The sequence below is a fragment of the Lampetra fluviatilis genome, chromosome 7 (assembly GCF_964198595.1).
Source record: "Lampetra fluviatilis chromosome 7, kcLamFluv1.1, whole genome shotgun sequence".
NCBI lineage: Eukaryota > Metazoa > Chordata > Hyperoartia > Petromyzontiformes > Petromyzontidae > Lampetra > Lampetra fluviatilis.
Genome location: NC_136281.1, coordinates 13593440 through 13611785, shown reverse-complemented (window position 1 = coordinate 13611785; position 18346 = coordinate 13593440). Strand labels below are relative to the sequence as shown.

Sequence of the window (18346 nt, the reverse complement as noted above, 5' to 3'; positions counted from 1 at the left end):
CCACGACTTCCTGCATACCAGGCGAGGTAGTTACCATCACTTAGCCACCGTGATGATGATGATGAGAGATAGAGAGAGACGCAAACGCCAAATATACAGCAGCAGGCGTCAGGGTCGGGATCGGGATGGAATCCACGACCTCCTGCATACCAGGCGAGGTAGTTACCATCTCACCACCGCGGCGCCCTTTGAGGCTTGAGGCCGGCCACGAGTGAGGATGGTGACCTCGTGGGGGTGGGGGGTGGGGGTGGGGGGGGAAGGGCCTCACCTTCCCCCAGCACCTTGCCCAGGCTCAGCAGACGTCGGTCGAGCATCACGTCCTTCAGCTTGAGGTTCAGCTCCTCGCTGATGCCCAGCCGCTGCACTGCGCATGCGCGCGCGGTAGGGGGCAGCAGCACACGCGGGCGTGAGGTGACGCGCTCAGGGCAATGCGATCGCGAACGATTGCTTTTACGACGGGTCCGATTTACGACGACGCACGCTGGCGACGTTTAGCCGAACCGCCCCTTTGTTGTGCGCGTGTCAGCTTGCTGTCCTTGCGCCCGCGCCTCCGATTGGCAACGGTTGGCTTACGTACGGTGCGAAAGAAGTTCAACATGCATGGAGTACGCACGTAACTTGATTCGCGTCTTCCAAAACGACTTCCGAACGCAATTTTGAACATGGTGAGCCTCGTGTCCGATGTGACCTGGCGTGGAGCTTTTGTTTTCGTCAAGTGTTTGTTTGTGCGTGTGGCTTTTAACCCATGAAACCCCGTGGAATACGGCTGATTAAATGGAGGGGGGAAAAAACACATCGGCTCGTGACGTTTCTGCTGTTTCTACTGTCAATGGAAAAATAGGGGGGGGGGGGGGTCCGATTTACGACGGCCGGGTTTCTAGGGACACGTCGTGACGTCGTAAAGGCGGGGACCGCCTGTACTCTCCCTGCTCACTGCGCAGGTTTTCGCGGTTGCGCTTCAGTGTGGCTCTCCCGTGCGTGCGTGTGTTTTTCGGGCTGTTCGACAACGATGTCCGACGTTTCGGATTGCAAGTGCTCCCATGAGCTTCCCCACGGCACGCGTTCGGCAGCCGGGGGAGAAGCTCTCTCGGCACGCGGTGCGAAACGTCGGGACGCCGTGCAGACACAACAACGCCCACCGCGGTGCAGCGCGAGCACGCGGCAGAGAGCCATGTGGATCCACTTCGCACCCCTCCCCAGTCCTCGATCGAACATCGCGTCACGTTCGTGAAATAGGCACGCCGTCGTAAATCGTGCCTGTTGTAACTAAACACAAAGCACAGCAAGGGGCTAACGCCGCGCATGGCCGGTGAACGCCAGGCCTCTGCCGGTGGGAGGGGGGTGGGCGGAGACGGGGCAGCAACGCAACGCGTGGCCTCACTCACACGTGGCCTTCATGGACCTCTTGGAGTAGGACTTCTTGACTTGGTAGCGTACCAGCGGCTCCTCCGAGTCCTGGCCGGGGCCGAACGCGTTACTGGAAGGGGGATGGGGGGCGAGAGACGCAGACGCGCATGAGCGGCAGGCCCGGCAGCTGCCGTGATCGCGAATGGAGAGACGGGGAAAAGGTGGCATTAAAAGCAGCCCAAATGATATATACAATCTTGACCTAAAGCTTTCGTGACTGCAGGAATTCATATTCTTTGGGTCTTTCGGTAAAGTCACGTAGATAGGTTCAAAGAAAATAACAACAATATATACAATATATACAATCCCGTATGTGGCATTCATTTGCAAGAAGAGTAGACGGGACACATGCTATCCCCATGCCAATCAAGCTGGCATCTTAGCCCCTAGCCTTACCCCGAATCTTAACAACGCTCTGTAGCCAAATAGTCACAAGCACCAGAAATACCCTTGACCCCTAACAAGCCAGTCACCGGCCCTGCGCCTAAATACTACAACTAACGTTAATTAGTTTTTCACCCCTTTATCTGGCAACAAAACTGACACCTTTTTTACAAGGAGTCATGTTTGCATAGACCACAATACCTGCAGTCATAATGCAAACAAAAAACATAACTCTTATAATGTATGCACTGTCCTTGAAGTTGATTGGTCCACACCCGAGACAGCTTTCTTTAGAGACTAGTCTCATATGGTGTTGGACCAGATGACGCCAAAAGGCGCACAACTCAAAAACAATGCACCATCAGAGTATGAGAGCTCGGGGTAAAGCATTTACACCATTGGAACCTCATTTGCCAGTAAAAAGGAAAGCTGTCTCGGGTGTGGACCAATCAACTTCAAGGACAATGCAAAAAAAAAACATAACTCTGATAATGTTATCAGAGTTCTGTTTTTTTTGCATTATGTCTGCAGGTATTGTGGTCAATGCAAACATGACTCCTTGTAAAAAAAAGGTGTCAGTTTGATTGCCAGGTAAAAGGGTAAAAAAAGAATTCTCATATTTTTTACTGGCAAATGAGGTTCCAATGGACTTCAACTAGCCTCCAGTGCACTAGCACCAACCCGAACAAACTCGCCGACAATCTTCTCTCCCAAGCACTACCCCTAGGCAGCTCTCCAAGCAGCGACGAGCACGATCACACTGAGCGACGGGCCAAGCGGCCCGATCCCGGACACCAAAAGACTCAACAACTCGTCTCATGGAAGTAGCGCACAAGTAATGTGTTATTGAGGAATTTGTACTCATCGCACGGGAAAGGATATGGTCACGGTGCAATTACGCGAATGGAGTGGGGAGGGGGTGTGTGTTAACAAAGCTCTGCGAATTAGACGGAACAACGAAGAAATGCAAACGAGATGGGAGAATGAAAAATAAGAATAGGTTTTACCCTTTCTGGCAACAAAACACGAGGTATTAAGATGTTCAAACACCAAATAGATACATTTTGCAAGGAATCAAGTCTGCATTAACCACACGTACTTGTGGTGAACATGCAAACAACCATGCTCTGATATAATATGCGCAATGTCTTTCAAACTGATTGGCCTACGGCTAGAGACAGCCTTCTGTATGGCCGCGTCTCACCGGTGTCAGACCAGAGAACGCCAAATGGCGAACAGCACAAGGACAATGCCACACGTATCAGAGCACTTAACACGTCACGCTGAGCAGCTATATCACGGGACATTTTTTCCAACATCAAAGTATGAAAAATGAGAATAGGTATTAAGATGAGATGGAAGAAGTGAAACGAAACGCAATTTTACTGAACATTTCATTCGTATTTCATGACATATTGGGTCATCTGTACGAGTTTACATGCAGACAGAGGGAATCCATCAATGCGTTCAGAGTCAGTGGAAAAGCATTGAATCCTCGCCCCGATTCGTGACGATGCAGGAGGGGGGATGTGCCCTGTGACCAAAAAAAATAACTATTTAATATCCACAAACTGGGCAGAACAAACCATCGCAACGTGGCGAGTAGCGAAATGCAGAAGCGGCGTGCTTCTTAAGGGAAGATACAAAGCACCATTTGAAAACATTTTAATTGCTGACTTTGCAGCGACAAACCGAGGACGCGCTGTGATTTCACAGTTCACTTGGAGGCATGGGAAGTGACTTTGTGATTCATTTGGCTTCCTTTTTATTTCGTTTTTGGGGAACTCTCTCCGAACCCAAGCCCCCCGCCCCGGCTTCCGCAATGCAGCGGTCGGGAAACACGCCGAGGCTTTGGGGGGGGGGGCACTGAACAACGTCTCGACAAGCGCACGGGCGGAGTCGAACGCGTTGCGAATGGCGAGGGGGCTGTGAAGACGCGTCGATTCGTCGATTGAGTTTTGTGCGTAAGGTGGACTTCTTTCGTGCCGTACGTCGCCAACCGTGTCAATCGGAGGTGTTCGGGGGAGGGGGGGGTGGGGGAATGTCGCGGCAAATCTTGGACTCGCGATACAGTACTAGCCATGAAGGGCGTGCGTACGAATTCGTGGGGATTTATTTATTTATTTATTGTGTCTGTCGTGGGTTCATATGAGCTCTGCAGCCGCAAGTGGCTGCTTACGTTCACTTGAAATGCGAGAAAAACAAGGATTGATTCATTGACGGCGGAGGGGGAAGGTGCCGGCGGGGGGGCGATCGTTACTCCTCCATTTGACTCGTCGTCGACTGGAATAATAATGGGCAGTGTAAAACAGTTCGCCTCCTGGTTGCATATTTAATTTTGAGCTTTTGGTGTTGGGCAAAGAGATGAATAATCCATCTGGAGCTCCCGCAGGGAAGTGCATCGCCCCCCCTCACCACTTCCCATGTTAGAGAACGGCCTGTGGAAGCAGATATCTCAGGTCTACTTATATGATATCTGCTTCCTCTTAATCTGCACACTAGGGGGAGGCACTTTCTTAGCTGTACCCGTGTTGTAAAACCTGGCATGGTCTGCCCCAGTGCAGTCCGTCTCATGTTCCATCTCATTTGTTGTCCCATACATTCTGTAAGTTCATTGGCCACTGATTTACATATCACGAGCATATACTTTCTTTAAAACGTGATGCAATGAATGTGCCCCCAGCGCAATAATCTATTGAAATCGATTAATCGTTACAATAATAAAAAAAAACGTAATTCATGTAATAATTTCTTTAAACTAATTAAATCTTAATACAAATTTTGTGTAGATAAAAGTAGGTGTTTTATTATTGTAATGAAAAATCTACGTGATTTTTTTGTTTACGAATCGTTCATTTCCATATATATTAAGAAGCAACAAAAACGAATTTATCTTACAGCGTCAACAAACAAGAACCGAAGCACCCAGATTTTCCTGATATTAAAAAACCGTCACCCGCAAGTCCGCCTGCAGCCACTGCTCCCCTCGCGCCCGCTCTCCCCGATCGTTTTCAGTTCATCGCTGTACGTACATTTCACATCGCTGCATCGTTGAAACTCCGGTACAAACGTGGGATTGCAGCCGCCTTCCGCGCGCGCGCGTGTCCCGTCATGCGCGGGCACGCACGGACGAGTCTGAGTCAATTCTTACACTTGCTGGAAATTATGGAAGAGAGTCGCGCGACAGTGACACTGACGTTCTTGTAATCCTCGAATCGTCTCCGGCCAGCGTGCATGCGACACTGGATACACATCCGAGTGACAAGCGATTCTAATTGCTGTGATAACTTCTCACAGTTGTACGTGATATCACATTTCTAGATGTGACGATTATCGCGAGATCAGTTTCCCGGCCCAGTGGCTCAGCAGTAGAGCAAGTTGCAAAACAGTGTTTGTCCTTTGCCCTACCTCGCCATAGGAATGTGGAATTGCCATGACTGGCTCCGAGCTGTAAACAGGAAATGAGCATCGCCTCAATGCTGATGTCATTGTGTTGTGCTTTGCTGTACTGCAGCAAATCAGAACCGCACTCCAAAGTGTCTCATCTGCAGTTCACTCAACTTATGCCTTCAAAACTATAACCGTGTTTGCGCACACGCTGTCAATTATGCACGCGTGTAATGACGTCATTACATGAACTGCGAAAGTGATGGCGTCATATCATTGCCATGCCGTCAATGACTTTGAAAAACGGTCTGCAAAGCACTAACTTAATGGATAATATGTTTACTTTTATTTACACATTTTAAAATTGAGTTGGTCACTCTCGTCAATATTTTGTCAGGGAATAAGATATTAAAGTTAAATAAAATGAGCAACGAAAATCGCGATATGACGATAATTCCCGAAACGGATGATGCGATATCTGTGGAAACAATTATTTATTATTTTTTTTAAATCATCATGAGGCCTCAAGGTGTCAAGTGCTGTCTCCAAATCGTATCCACTCGTTCTCTTTGGCCTCTCCATTTACGTGCCATGAAGAAGGGCTTTTGCCTGAAACGTCAGATTTATGTTCAATTTTAAGGCCACGGTGGTATAATGTGCTGGGTTACCAGGAAAACCGTACCACGTGTCAGAAAGTTTATCTTCTGAAGACTCTCCACTGCACAGTCGATCTCTCCGATGTGTCTCCGGGCTGTGCCGTGACAGTCTGCCATCACGTCCCACGTTTATCGCCGCGCGCTAAGCGGGGAGGGGGGGGTTGCCGCTTCTTCACGAACTGAATTCACTCCACGCGCTGGGAGCTCCTTCGGACGATGACTTCCTGAAGACGTTCCCAGCACGTGGCGCGCGAAACGCCGAACATCAAGACGTACGACGGGCGGTAACAAGCCACGAAAACGCAAAAGGAGAGCTCTCAGTCGAACCGAGGAATCCTCCCTCCTCCTCCTCATTCCAAATTATCCACCCATAGACCCCCCCCCATGCCCTGCCACGAACACCCTTAACGTCTTCCACATGGGCACGCGCGCGCGCGACCAGATTGGGAGCCAGCGCCACACCATTGGCCGGACTTCCGAGGGAGAGAGGGGAATGGAAAAGCAAAACAAAACAGAGCAACTCATATCCTGCAAGAGGAGAGGAGCTGGAGGCAGCGCCAGGGTTGCATTCCACCGTCCTGAGTGTGCGCTCGGCGAGAGGCAAAGAAGGTAGCGAGGGGGACGCTGCTAAATTTAATATTCGTACGGATGTGCGCCCGTGTGCGTGTGTGGAGCGGTGGCGTAGCGGGTAGCGCTACGCTGCGCTCCGAACCCGGCCAGCCGAGTTCGATTGCCGCTCACGGCCAACGCCGGTGACGGTTATCTGAACCGGTCCTGGGCCTCCTCTAGGTCGACTCAGCCGCAAATGAGCACCTGGTGTGAACATCGCCACTGGGGAGACAAAGGCGGCCGGGCGTGGTGCTGGCTAACCACTACCTCGCGTGGTGTGCTGGCCTTCATAGCTGCTCGCTTAACAGCACTTGCCCTAAGTCTGCTCAGGCTATTCGGGGGGATCTTTGTCTTTGTGGAGCGGTCGTGTAGTGTTTGGCAGGCTGCGCAGCGAACTCGGCTACTAGCCAACATCGGTGACATATCGGATCCGGTCGTGGGCCCCCAGTAGGTTGACTCAGCCTTAATTATTTACAGGTGCGGTGTGTAAACACACTTGCCTCGACAGTTTATTAAAGGCGATACGGGGTGGGGGGGGGGTCTTTGTGTGCAAGTTTGTAGGGGTGCACGTGTATGTATGAATGTGCACACATGCACACAGCCAGACACACGCCCCTCCCTCTGAACTCTGCTGGTGTTTGGTGCTCGCACACATTTGCTGCCCCAACATTCTATGATCGATTAATGGGGGATCGTTGTGAGTGTGTGTGTTAATGAATGGCCAACACCCAGTCACGATTAATTATCTGAACCGGTCCTGGGCCTCCCCTAGGCCGACTCAGTCTCAAATGAGTACCTGGTGTGTGGTGTGTAGTAAACATCGCCACTGGGGAGACAAAGACGGCCGAGCGTGGTGTAGGCTACCCACCCCCTCGTGTGCCGTGCCGGCCTTCATAGGTGCTCACTAACAGCACTTGCCCCTAGAGTTTGTTAAGGCTATACGGGGGATCTTTGTCTTTGCAGCTTTGGTGTGGTCATGATTGCAATGCGCTGTCATCAAAGCGCAAAGTTTATGAAGCTGCCATGAATTAGGGCGTTTTATTCACTGCTGACTAAATTTCAATACGAACACTATCTTGATCTTGATAGATTGTTGACCTATGCGGGGTTGAAAAGTTTAAGAGGAGATGGCAGACATTATATGTCCAGGGTGATCCAATTGTTAAAGATGCTCAATTGATTTCAAAATTATCCTCTTAATTTCTTCTCACGGAGGTGATTGAATAACGTGAGCGCGATGGCTCCGCACCTTGCAGAGGGACGGTGTTCATTGATTGAATACGTGTGTTGAAATCGGTGTGAGGCATGTGAACGCTATAAAATGTTTATATATATAACAGTATAATATCTCCATGTTATTTTAATATATAGACAAACATCTAACTAATGCAACAGTGGAAAATAATAGAGGTTGTTTTGGGTTAGATCGCGTAAATATATAAATGTGTCGTTAAACCCGCCACCATCCGACACATCCACCTAGTAAGGGTTGTCATGGAAACAGAACGTGCCAATTCGTCACTAGTACAGCACTAACCGGTGTGTTGGAGAGCCAAGCCACAACTTTTACAATCTGAGTACGACGTTTCGACAGTAATTACAACTAGCTTCATCAGGCGACAGCCAGATTTGTGTCGGGTTGTGGCGGGTTTAACAACACATTTATAATTTACGCGATGTAACTAAAAAAAACTCTTATGGATGATATTGTTCGCGAGAGCCTACGCGTTAAACGGAAAATAAAACTCTCCCGTGTGTGACTGCAGCAATGAACCCACAAACCATCGACCATAGAACCTAGCACTGGCCTCAAATATATATTTGAAGGCGGTTGTCAGGTCGATTAGTGAGTGGCTGGGTGGGTAGGTGACTGGGTGGATGGGGGAGTGAGTGTATCAGTAGGTGACTGGGTGAATGGACAAATGGGTGGGTGAGTGGGTGGATAAATTGGTGAGCGCGTTGGTGGGTGACTGGGTGGGTGGATGAGAGATTGAGTGGGTAGGTAAGTGACTGTATGGGTGGGTGACTGGGTGAATGGACGAATGGGTGGGTGAGTAAATGGGTGAGCATGCTGGTGGGTGACTGGGCGGGTGGAAGACTGGTTGAGTGGATGGGTGATTGAGCGGGTAGGTAAGTGACTGCATGTTGTGGGTGACTGGGTGGATGGATGAATGGGTGAGTGGATGTATCTGCCAGTCATTAACTCGCAGACAAAACAATTGATTAATTGAATCACTTAGAATTGAACCTCTAACGTTGCTCTTCATCGGCCACACTAAATAATCATCATCATAGTATTTCAGTGGGGTGTCTACAAATGGATGGCCCTGCGTACGCCGCGCCTACGATCGTTGAGAAATCTGCACGCGAGCCACTCCAAGATTTGCCAGCGCGGGCGAACGTCCTAAAGTAACCCCCGCGTGGCTCGAAAACATTGGTGCGAACCGGACCGGGCCGGCTGGACGGGTTGAGGAGCGAGGGTCGGGAAAAGGAAGGAAACGCGAAGTGGAACCACGGGAGCGAGAGGGCAGAGAGAGTTGAGTCACGGGCAGAGCGTGATGCGATTGTCCCTCTCTCTCTCTCCCCTCGTTAGCACGGGAATGTAGGCGGCGGCGGTGGGGGTGATGGCGGTGGTGGTGGTGGTGGTGGGGGTGGTGGTGGGGGTGGTGGGGGTGATGGCGGTGGTGGCGGGGGTGGTGGCGGTGATGGCGGTGGTGGTGGTGATGGCGGTGGTGGTGGTGGTGGCGGTGGTGGTGGTGGTGGTGGGGGTGATGGCGGTGGTAGTGGCGGTGGTGGTGGTGGTGGTGGTGGGGGTGGCGGTGGTGGTGGTGGCGGTGGTGGTGGTGGCGGTGGTGGCGGTGGTGGTGGGGGTGGGGGTGGTGGTGGGGGTGGTGCTCTACCAGCAGTGGTTGAAGGCGGGAGTGTTCGAGGCGCTGCCGCCAGGAGCCGGCAATTGAAATTCCACATTCCAATGGCGAAGAAAGTTTATCCCAGGGGACAAAAAAATGTGTGGATTAGTCACAGGGCGAGGGGAGGGGGCTCATTGAGTTGACCCCCGAGGTTATATGGCCCTGGCATGCATGTGGTTGTGGGTTCGATCCCGACCCTGACGCCTGTTGTATGTTTGGAGTTTGAGGTGTGAATTTTTCTCCGGGCTCTCCGGTTTTTCCCTCCACGTTTAGAAACGCGCGTTTTGGAGTATTTGCCTGCGATAAATTTCAACGAGATGAGGTCACTTCGATGAGCTATCATTTGTGGCCAGGTCGCTTCTCAAAAAGAGCTAAATTGCTCAGTGGTCCTTACCTGGTAAAATAAAATATATAGTTGGTTTAACACAATGTAGGCTTTCGCGACCAATATCATCCATAATAGAGGTTTTTTTTGGGGTTAGATCGCGTAAATATATAAATGTGTCGCTAAAACCCGCCACCGCCCGACACAGCCAGCTAATAAGGGTTGTCACATAAACAGAACGTGGCCAATTCGTCACTGGTACAGCACACCCGGTGTGTTGGAGAGCCAGATTGTAAATGTTGTGGCTTGGCTCTCCAACACACCGGTCAGTGCTGTACTAGTGACGCATTGACATGCTCCGTTTACGTGACAACCCTTACTAGTTGGCTGTGTCGGGTGGTGGCAGGTTTAACGACACATTTATATATTTACACGATCTAACCCGAACAAAAAACCTCTATTATGGATATTAATTTGAGTAGTTTTTAGTTCACATAGGTCCACCCATGCCTCTTCCCATCACAAATGTATAAAACAAACTGTATAACTTTAAAGCCCCCCCCCCCACCCGCACCCACCCCCACGATGCTACGAGCTGGCCACGAAGTGTCTCCAATGAAACGGGCAGGCCAGACAGGTTCCTGTGGAATGTGCCTCGTGTGTCCCGCACGCGGCAATGTGCAGGCGAAGCTCCACGTGGAAGCAGCGAATGTGCGGGTGCGCTCTGTTCCACGATTGGCCCGGGTGTGACTCGCGGCTCAAGGTCTCTTTGCTAATCTGAGATTCAGCCGTTTGTTATTGAACCGCCTTCACACGTGGCCTGGGTTTTACACCTATCAGCACGGTCAGCAATGACTCCGGCGCGCTCACCCGAAGAAGGTGTCCTGGCGGCGGCGGCGCAGCACCAGCAAGGCGAAGACGGCGAGGCCCAGCAGCACCGTGGCCACGCACGCCACCACGATGGCCGTCCAGCTCGTGGGCCGCGCCGGCTCCCTCGTCGCCTCTGCACGCGTGAGCGGAGGAGCGGAGGAGCGGAGGAGCGGCGAGCGTTAAAAATCACGGCGCTCCGTCAGCGGCCGTTGAGGCGACACGGCGGCCGACCGCGCGGCCAAGGCGCCCGTGGGCCCGGCAGGTGCCAGAGTGCCAAGTTGTTAATTGGTACGTTGGTTTGCTATCACCCGTTGAAGAAACCCTAACCACTGGTCATGGCCGGGTGGCCCAAGAGAGTGCCGGCCGTGGGAGCCCAGCGGTCGTGTTCAGGGTTAGGGTGGCCTCACCGGTGCGCGGGAGGCTGATGTACACGGCTGGGCCCTGCGGCCCCACGCCCACCCCCGTGTAGGCCAGCACGCGCGCCGTGTAGTTGCCCCCTCCCCCCACGAAGTCGGTGATGTTCAGTTCGGCCCGCGTCGACCTCCCCACGTCCAGGTTGACCTGACATGGAGACGAGGGGGAGAGATTATTCCTCCATGGTGCGGGTGTCGTGGGCGGTTCAGAAAATACCGGCTCGGCGCGGCTTGTGTCTACTTTCTCACGGGAACATTGGGTGCCACAGCGGTTGAGATGTTAACTACCTTGCCTGGTATACAGGACGTCGTGGGTTCGATCCCAACCCCGACGCATTTATATTTTGAGTTTGCATGCTCGTCTCCAGGTCCTACGGTTTTTTCCCCCCACATTTAGAATCAACGTGCGTTTAGAGTATTTGGCGGTTATACATTTCCACATGATGAGCCACTTTGTCGAGTTATCATTTATGGCCAGGCCGCTTCTGAAAAAGAGCTATGCAGCTCAGTGGGCCTTATTTGGTAAAAGTTAAAAATACATCCTTTTTTTGTTTAATTTTAGTTTAGGGCAGACGATGGCGGCCTTCCCGCAGTCCACCCTGTTGGCATGAAGCTCCACAACTAATTCCATCGCTGAGGGAGCCTCACTGGAGGTGGCCGTGTGGCTCAGGGGTCAGAGAGACATGGCGCCAACGCCGCCGAGATCCTGGGGCTTGAGTTTCAGCTGCCACGTGATTCAACCGGGACTCCCAAAATGTGGCGAGCTGATCTGCTCAGCCTGGACACCAACTCCTGTGCAAAACAATTTAGTCCCGAATTCATCTTTTCAACTCAAGCTGACTTAATTTCAGCTCTGAAGACTGATGGGCACGCGATGGACACTCTTCTTGTGGGGCATACACAAGGTGTATCCCCCGCCACCGTGTGCGGATGCAAGAGGCCTGTTCACGTGACGTCGGCTCCCAGGGCTGTTCTCTGACACGCGGTGATGCACTGCTAGCCGCAGCATTCCAAGATTGCAACATAATCTGCGAATTGTTTGTTTGTTTGTTTTAAAGCGGCCTGTAAGAAAGCCTGCCTGGGTCCACGTGGGATGTTTGTACTATTAACATCCTATATAAAATCCCACGTAAATGACCATTTTCCGTATTTAACGCAAGTCCTACAGATTCACATGGGCACGGAGTGAACGTTGCATCACTTCCAGGAGCTCGCCGTGCCTGCTCTCGATTTTCGCTGAAACGCGATTCGTGACGAATCAAAAAACATTCGTTCACTTCGCGAAGAGGAAGTTCAAGAATCAGGCAAATGATGCCTCCTTGATCGCGATAGCCTTGACAAGGAAATACACGGGTATATTCACATTCACACAAAGACATAGACAAAGATGCCCCGTGTAGCCTCTAACAGACTGTTGAGGCAAGTGCTGTTAGCGTGCAGCACCAAAGAAGGTCGGCACGGCACCCGAGGGGGTGGGTGGCCAGCACCACGCCCGGCCGCCTTTGTCTCCCTCGTGGCGATGTTTACACACCGCACCAGGTACTCATTTGAGGCTGAGTCGACCTAGGGGAGGCCCCGGACTGGTTTACATAATCGTCACTGGTGTTGGTGCCCGTGAGCGGGAATCGAACCCGAGTCGCCGGGCTAGTAGTGCAAACGCGCTGACCGCTACACTACCGATGCCCTCATTCACAACCCACGCAACGATCCGCCGAGTAGCCCGCACAGGCCGTTGAGGTTAGTGCTGTTAACGTAATGTGTGCTGAACTTCCTTCGCACCGTACGTCGACAACCGTGCTAATCGTGGAGGTGCGCCTATGAAGGCCCGCATGGTGCACCAGAACCACGCGTGGCTGCCTTTGTCTCTCCAGTCCCGATGTTTACACACCACGGACTAATTTATGTCCACCAAAGGGAAGCCGGCTGCTGCAGATAATCGACACTGATTGTCAGCCGGGAATTGAAATGGGGCCGCTGGGCTTGTAGTCCATGCACGAATCACAATGCTTCCGCTCCCCCTGAGATAATATTTGCAGGTCCCACGCGGACACACACAAACAACAAAGACAAAGAACCCCCTTACAGCCTTAACAGACTTTTGGGGCAAGTGCTGCAAGCGAGCACCTACGATAGCTGCCACGGTACACGAGGGGGGGTGGGTGGCCAGCGCCACGCCTGACCACCTTTGTCTCCCCAGAGTCAATGTTTACACACTGCACCAGTTACTCATTTGAGGCCGAGTCACCATAGAGGAGTCCCAGGACGGGTTGAGATAATCGTCATTGGTGTCGGCCGTCAGCAGGAATCGAACTCGGGTCGCCGGGGGTTCAGAGCGACACCGCTCCCCACACACGCGCACGTCTGCACGTCCGCACGCACAAACAACCTGCGGGACCGGCACCACGACGAGTGGGCGGCGTGCGGGCGAGTCGGGCAGGGTGTGCCCATCGCGGTCAAGTTACGTACGGAGCCGGCCGCCCTCACCCCGGCCACGCCGATTGGCCCAAACGGGCCTTACCGGCTGAAGCAAAGTTCGAGTCTGAAATCACAGCCCAACTGCTCAAACTCGAGCCACTGATTCTGAACGTGTTGTCTGTTTGAATATTTGAAGGATGTAAGTCATTCGTGTGGCCAATTCATGGTGGTTTGCGCCGTGAGGTCGTTCGATTCCCAAACCACGGCTCACAACCGTTGTGAGTGATATCAGAAGTGGTTCTGGGAAACCCCCAACCCCCCACTTCACCAGCCCACACTGACCAGCATGGCTGTTGCACTTCACGACTCGTGAGCAATTGAGCCCAGCGGCAAATGTGACCCCTTGTGAATCGTTGAAAACTCTTTCTGTGGATGTCCCGCGTGATGTCCGACGTGCTAGGTGCTTCTTCGGAAACTAAAGCTCCCAAGCATGAGGAGAAAAACTCCGGGCGATGCCGAACAACGCGCGGTTACAAGCTGAGAACTCGTTGGAGAGTTACACAGCGCAGCTGCGGAAAACCTTTGCAGCGCAATACCTAATGCCCCCCCCCCCCCCCCGCAAGACACCGTACAAAGGGAGGCACTGTTTTCTCCCCGCTGAAAAGCCTTACAGTGGAGAGCGTGACTGCCCCAATTAATAATCTCCGCTCTCCCACGAGCCGACCCTGTTGTGTCCCGAGCGAGCGATACTTGCGGGAGTAGATTCGCTCGATCCGAAAAGAAGGGATTCTTTCGTAAAGGTGAAGGAAAGACGCGTGGAGAAGGCTCATCTCACGACAGTTTTTGCGTTGGGGGCCGATGAGATGGCCTCGCGAGTGCGAGTTCGCCGCTCGTCGCAAGAGTTTCACAGCTTAAATCCAGCGGCCGCCCCGATGAATACAGCGGTACACAATAACCGTATTAATACTCCATGCCGTCTGCTTCACAGTGGGCGTTAAAGATCTCTTGACGTCATTTGCAAAGAGTTGAGTCCTTGTGTGTGCCGGTGTCATGGTACAAATTTATCAAACATTTTAAACGTTTAGCCGCAAATGACTCGATTGGCATTATACTCTCGCCTTGCACTAAGGCTCACGGTAGAAGCCTACGCAGCGTCGCTAAAAATCTGCTTTGGACACCAAGGTCTCAGACTGTTACAGGCTCACGTCGTTTCTCCGTTGTCGCCCCCTCGGTGTGGAACTCTATCCCTTTGCACATCCGCAACATCAAATGCACCCTGGCTTTCAGTTAACATCTAAAGGCCTCTTATCTGTTTGGTCAGGGCTTTTGTGCAGCCCTGAGCTTGGCTCCGCGCCTCTGAGTTGTTGACTTGTCTGCAACATCTGGCGCGTTATAAAAGTCACTGTTATTATTATTAAACACAGTTATACAAATCATCGAGCGCCTCTTGCAAAAGCTTAGCTGGAACCTCCTGAAAAAAAATCCATGAGACTCAGCGGGAGACTTTTTAGTGGGTAAACAAGTACAATCGCACCAACGATAAAAAAACGCACAATTTTTCCCCCGTTATGTAATCGGCCACGTCATTGCTTGTCGGATTTTTTACGTAATTTGCTGTCCATGTAATTTTGTCCTGCGCGTGTTACGGTTATGTTGTGACGACCAGTGAACATTTTGCCAGGAATGTGTTACTTAACACATTCAACTTGTTAACATGCGTGTAATTACGCGTCGATTCATTGATTAAAACAGGTTCTGGGAGCTCACGATACACAACTCCACTGTTGCCCATTTCTTCTGCTTCGACTTCTTTCATACGGCAGGATGGTAAAAGCAACAGATTCGAAACGGGTTGAAAGCTACGTTTTTTTTCCACTGATCCAACGAGGCAGGAGACGCCGTACGGATCGCAGGATCACCGCCCGGATGTTGCATGGATGGCGCGCTGGTCCGGTGATGCGTTTCATGGTTTCAATGTCACCACAGTCGCGAACTGTTGTGCGCTCACCGTCCCGCGCTGGCCAGCACGGCAAAATATGGTGAAATAATCACCGCGACACCACGTGGCCTGTGGCGGTCCTCGTCCAGCAGTTAACTGACAAGAGGGCTCTACGCGAGCGTGATACACTCATGCTACATCTGTGCTCACGGTCTGAACGAGACTGTACAGATGGGACTGAAACAATGAGGCAAGATGCAAACGAGACGGTAAAAACCGGACAGCAACAAAAAAACAACCGATTCTTCAATCGAATCACGGCACCCAAATTGTGGAAGCGTTGGTGCGGCAGATGGGTGTTCAATTCTGAGAAGCCTAGGACGCACGGACGGACACAATGTGACACGGACAAAGCATGAATCAACACAAAGTGACATCGTCGGGCCTTTAAGGCTCCGGTGGCCAGAAGCCCTCCTAGGCCAGCCACTACCGCTGCTGCGGCTACTGCGGCTGCCGCTGCTGCCGCTACCACTGCTGTCGCTGCCGCGGCTGCCGCTGCTGTCGCTGCTACCGCTGCTGCGGCTGCTGTCGCTACCGCTGCTGCCGCTACCGCGGCCGCCGCTGCCGCCGCCGTGGCTACCGCGCTGCGGCTGCTACCGCTGCTGTGGCTGCTGTCGCTACCGTTGCTGCCGCTGCTGCCGCCGCGGCTACCGCTGCTGTCACTGCCACCGCTAGCGCTACCGCTGCCGCCGCTACCGCTGCTGCGGCCTTCCCCACCAGGCGCCTGACGATGAGCTCGCGGGTGACGGCATTGCGAGCCCAATCACAAGGCACTGGCTGGCCGCAGAGTCCTGCAGCGTGACCAGGAAAACAAAGAGCGTCTCAGCTCAGCCACGCAGAGCCAACGTTTCGCAATCGGAGGAGCAGCCGTGTAAAAATGAGGAAGCCCTCCCTCGACTTAAATGTTGAAATAAAATAAAAAGCAGCGTTGGCAGGGCCCCCCTTGCGCAGCGCCAAGCCGAGATGTTCATTTTGACCTTAAACTTTCGTGACTGCAGGAATTCGTATTCTTGGTTCTTTCGGTAAAGTCACGTAGATTAAAAATTAAAGTAATAACATTTAATAAAAATTTTGCTTTTATTATTTTCAATGTATTTAAAATGTTATTTTATTATTTTCTTTTCTATCTACGTGACCTTACCGAAAGAACCAAGAATATAATAGAGATGTCGCCATTGATAACTTCTTGAGTAATAGCAGTTTTTTTTTTTCCCACGTGCGACAGTTTTGTCAAGATATTGGGGGGGGGGGGGCGGCTACATTGTAGGCAGCACAGGGAAGTGCACCAACAATCCATTATTGTACCATACTTCTATGCTCCCACTTATTTTCTGCACGCCTTCACCTACCCGCACTAACCAGCGCGGCGAAGTACGGTCAAATAACCCGCCTCCACCCCGCCACGACCAGCACGACGTGGTCCACTGTGCAGTTGCACCGACCGCACACTTGACACCACTGGTCCTTAGACTCAGGATACATCGCTCGGACCGAGTATGCAAGATTCGGCCACGTTTTAGGCCTCTGCAGCGACAAGAGGATTGACGTTCACGACGATATTGAAAGAAAGTTCTCGTTTTAAATCGAGCCACAACCCCCAAATCGTGACAATTCATGGCATCGCAGGGTGCGGGGAGGGGGTGTTTCGTTGCTGACCTAATACCAGGTCCCCTTCACATTTTTGTCTCTCCACCTAATAAATGTTTTATTCTTTTTTTTATTTTTAATGTTGGAACTGGTCCGGAAATTTGCTTTGTAAGGCATCAATTCTGCTGATATTACGCAATCCCGAAAGGCCATGAGGCCGTTGGAATGTGTACATTTTTATTATTTTTTTCATGGCAATGTCACGTCCAACGGGCAGCGGCAGCGAACACCACCACTGCGTTGCAACTCAAATGAGCCCAGCGCCCAGCAACGAACAGCTCCGACCATCTCACCAAGTGTTTGTCGTTGTACCAGCAGAGCAGCCGATATCCGAGCAGCACCCCGTTGGTCAGCTCAGAGTCAAGGGCGTCCCAGCGGAAGATCAGCATGTCCTTTTCAAACTCCATGGCGAGGCCGGTGGGTGCGGCAGATGGAACTGGACAATGAAAAGAAATCACAAGGCCATATGCCCCTGTCCAGCAACTTCGATCCACCAAATCCAGGCACATGAGTATACCAAGGACAAATCTGCGTGTAAAGGGTGATACAGTATTTCAGTAGTCAGGCGCCTCATTTGTGGAATGTTTTGCCCTAGTCCATTAGGGATGCTTCATCAGTCGAAGTTTTTATGGCTCGTTTGAAAACACATTTATTTTCTCTTGCGTAACCGTCCGCATAGGGTTGTTTTCCTCTTAGTTCTAATGTCAAGGGGTTTTACTGGAATTGTGTTGTAAATTGTAAAGCGCTGTGAGACCTTGTGTGAATGGTGCTAAATACAACTGAGTTTTACTTACAAGGCTGTCAATTGGAAAAAAGTTCAAAGGTGTTTATGGGGGCGTAAGGCTGGTGGAGTTGAGAGTGAGATTTTTTTTGTTTTGCAATGGGTTCTTTTTCCCCTGCATTCCACCGAGAGATAACACAAGCGGGTGCAGCTGATCTTTGTGGTTCATCAGCAATGCCATGTGTGGCGCTGCTGCTTCTTGTTGTTGTGTAAGAAGGCTCAATCTTCCTTCGTGCGGTGGTGGGGAGTTAAACAGCCGTGTTCGTACGTTCGGGTGAAGGTCTTTGGGTGGGAGAGTAAACAGACGGCTTTCAGGAGTCGGCCGGTGAATGTATGAAACGCTGCCAGCGACTAATACAAGCGGGCAGCGGTGTTACTAATTGGTCCACGTTTTAAAATGTGGTGGCCGAAGCTCCACTCTCTGTGCACAGTCCCATTAAAATGAAGTGGCCAGTAAAACTTCACTGGCACGTAACTTGAAGTTCGGCTGAATTTTTTTTACCAGGACTAAACAAGTGCAATGCAATGTGGATTCATACCGTGT

The 18346-nt window shown here is 51.6% G+C and overlaps 1 protein-coding gene across 1 annotated transcript in view; it reads right to left on the bottom strand.

The window, feature by feature from the left end:
- The window catches only part of LOC144933605 (tyrosine-protein kinase receptor UFO-like), a 71686-nt gene that overhangs the window by 14120 nt on the left and 39220 nt on the right, over positions 1-18346 (bottom strand). The window contains exons 8-12 of the mRNA XM_078858584.1: positions 17315-17457; positions 10955-11108; positions 10548-10680; positions 1386-1477; positions 269-364 (exon numbers count right to left, since the gene is read on the bottom strand). Coding sequence (XP_078714710.1) covers positions 269-364; positions 1386-1477; positions 10548-10680; positions 10955-11108; positions 17315-17457 — 618 coding nt within the window. The remainder of the gene's footprint in view (positions 1-268; positions 365-1385; positions 1478-10547; positions 10681-10954; positions 11109-17314; positions 17458-18346) is intronic.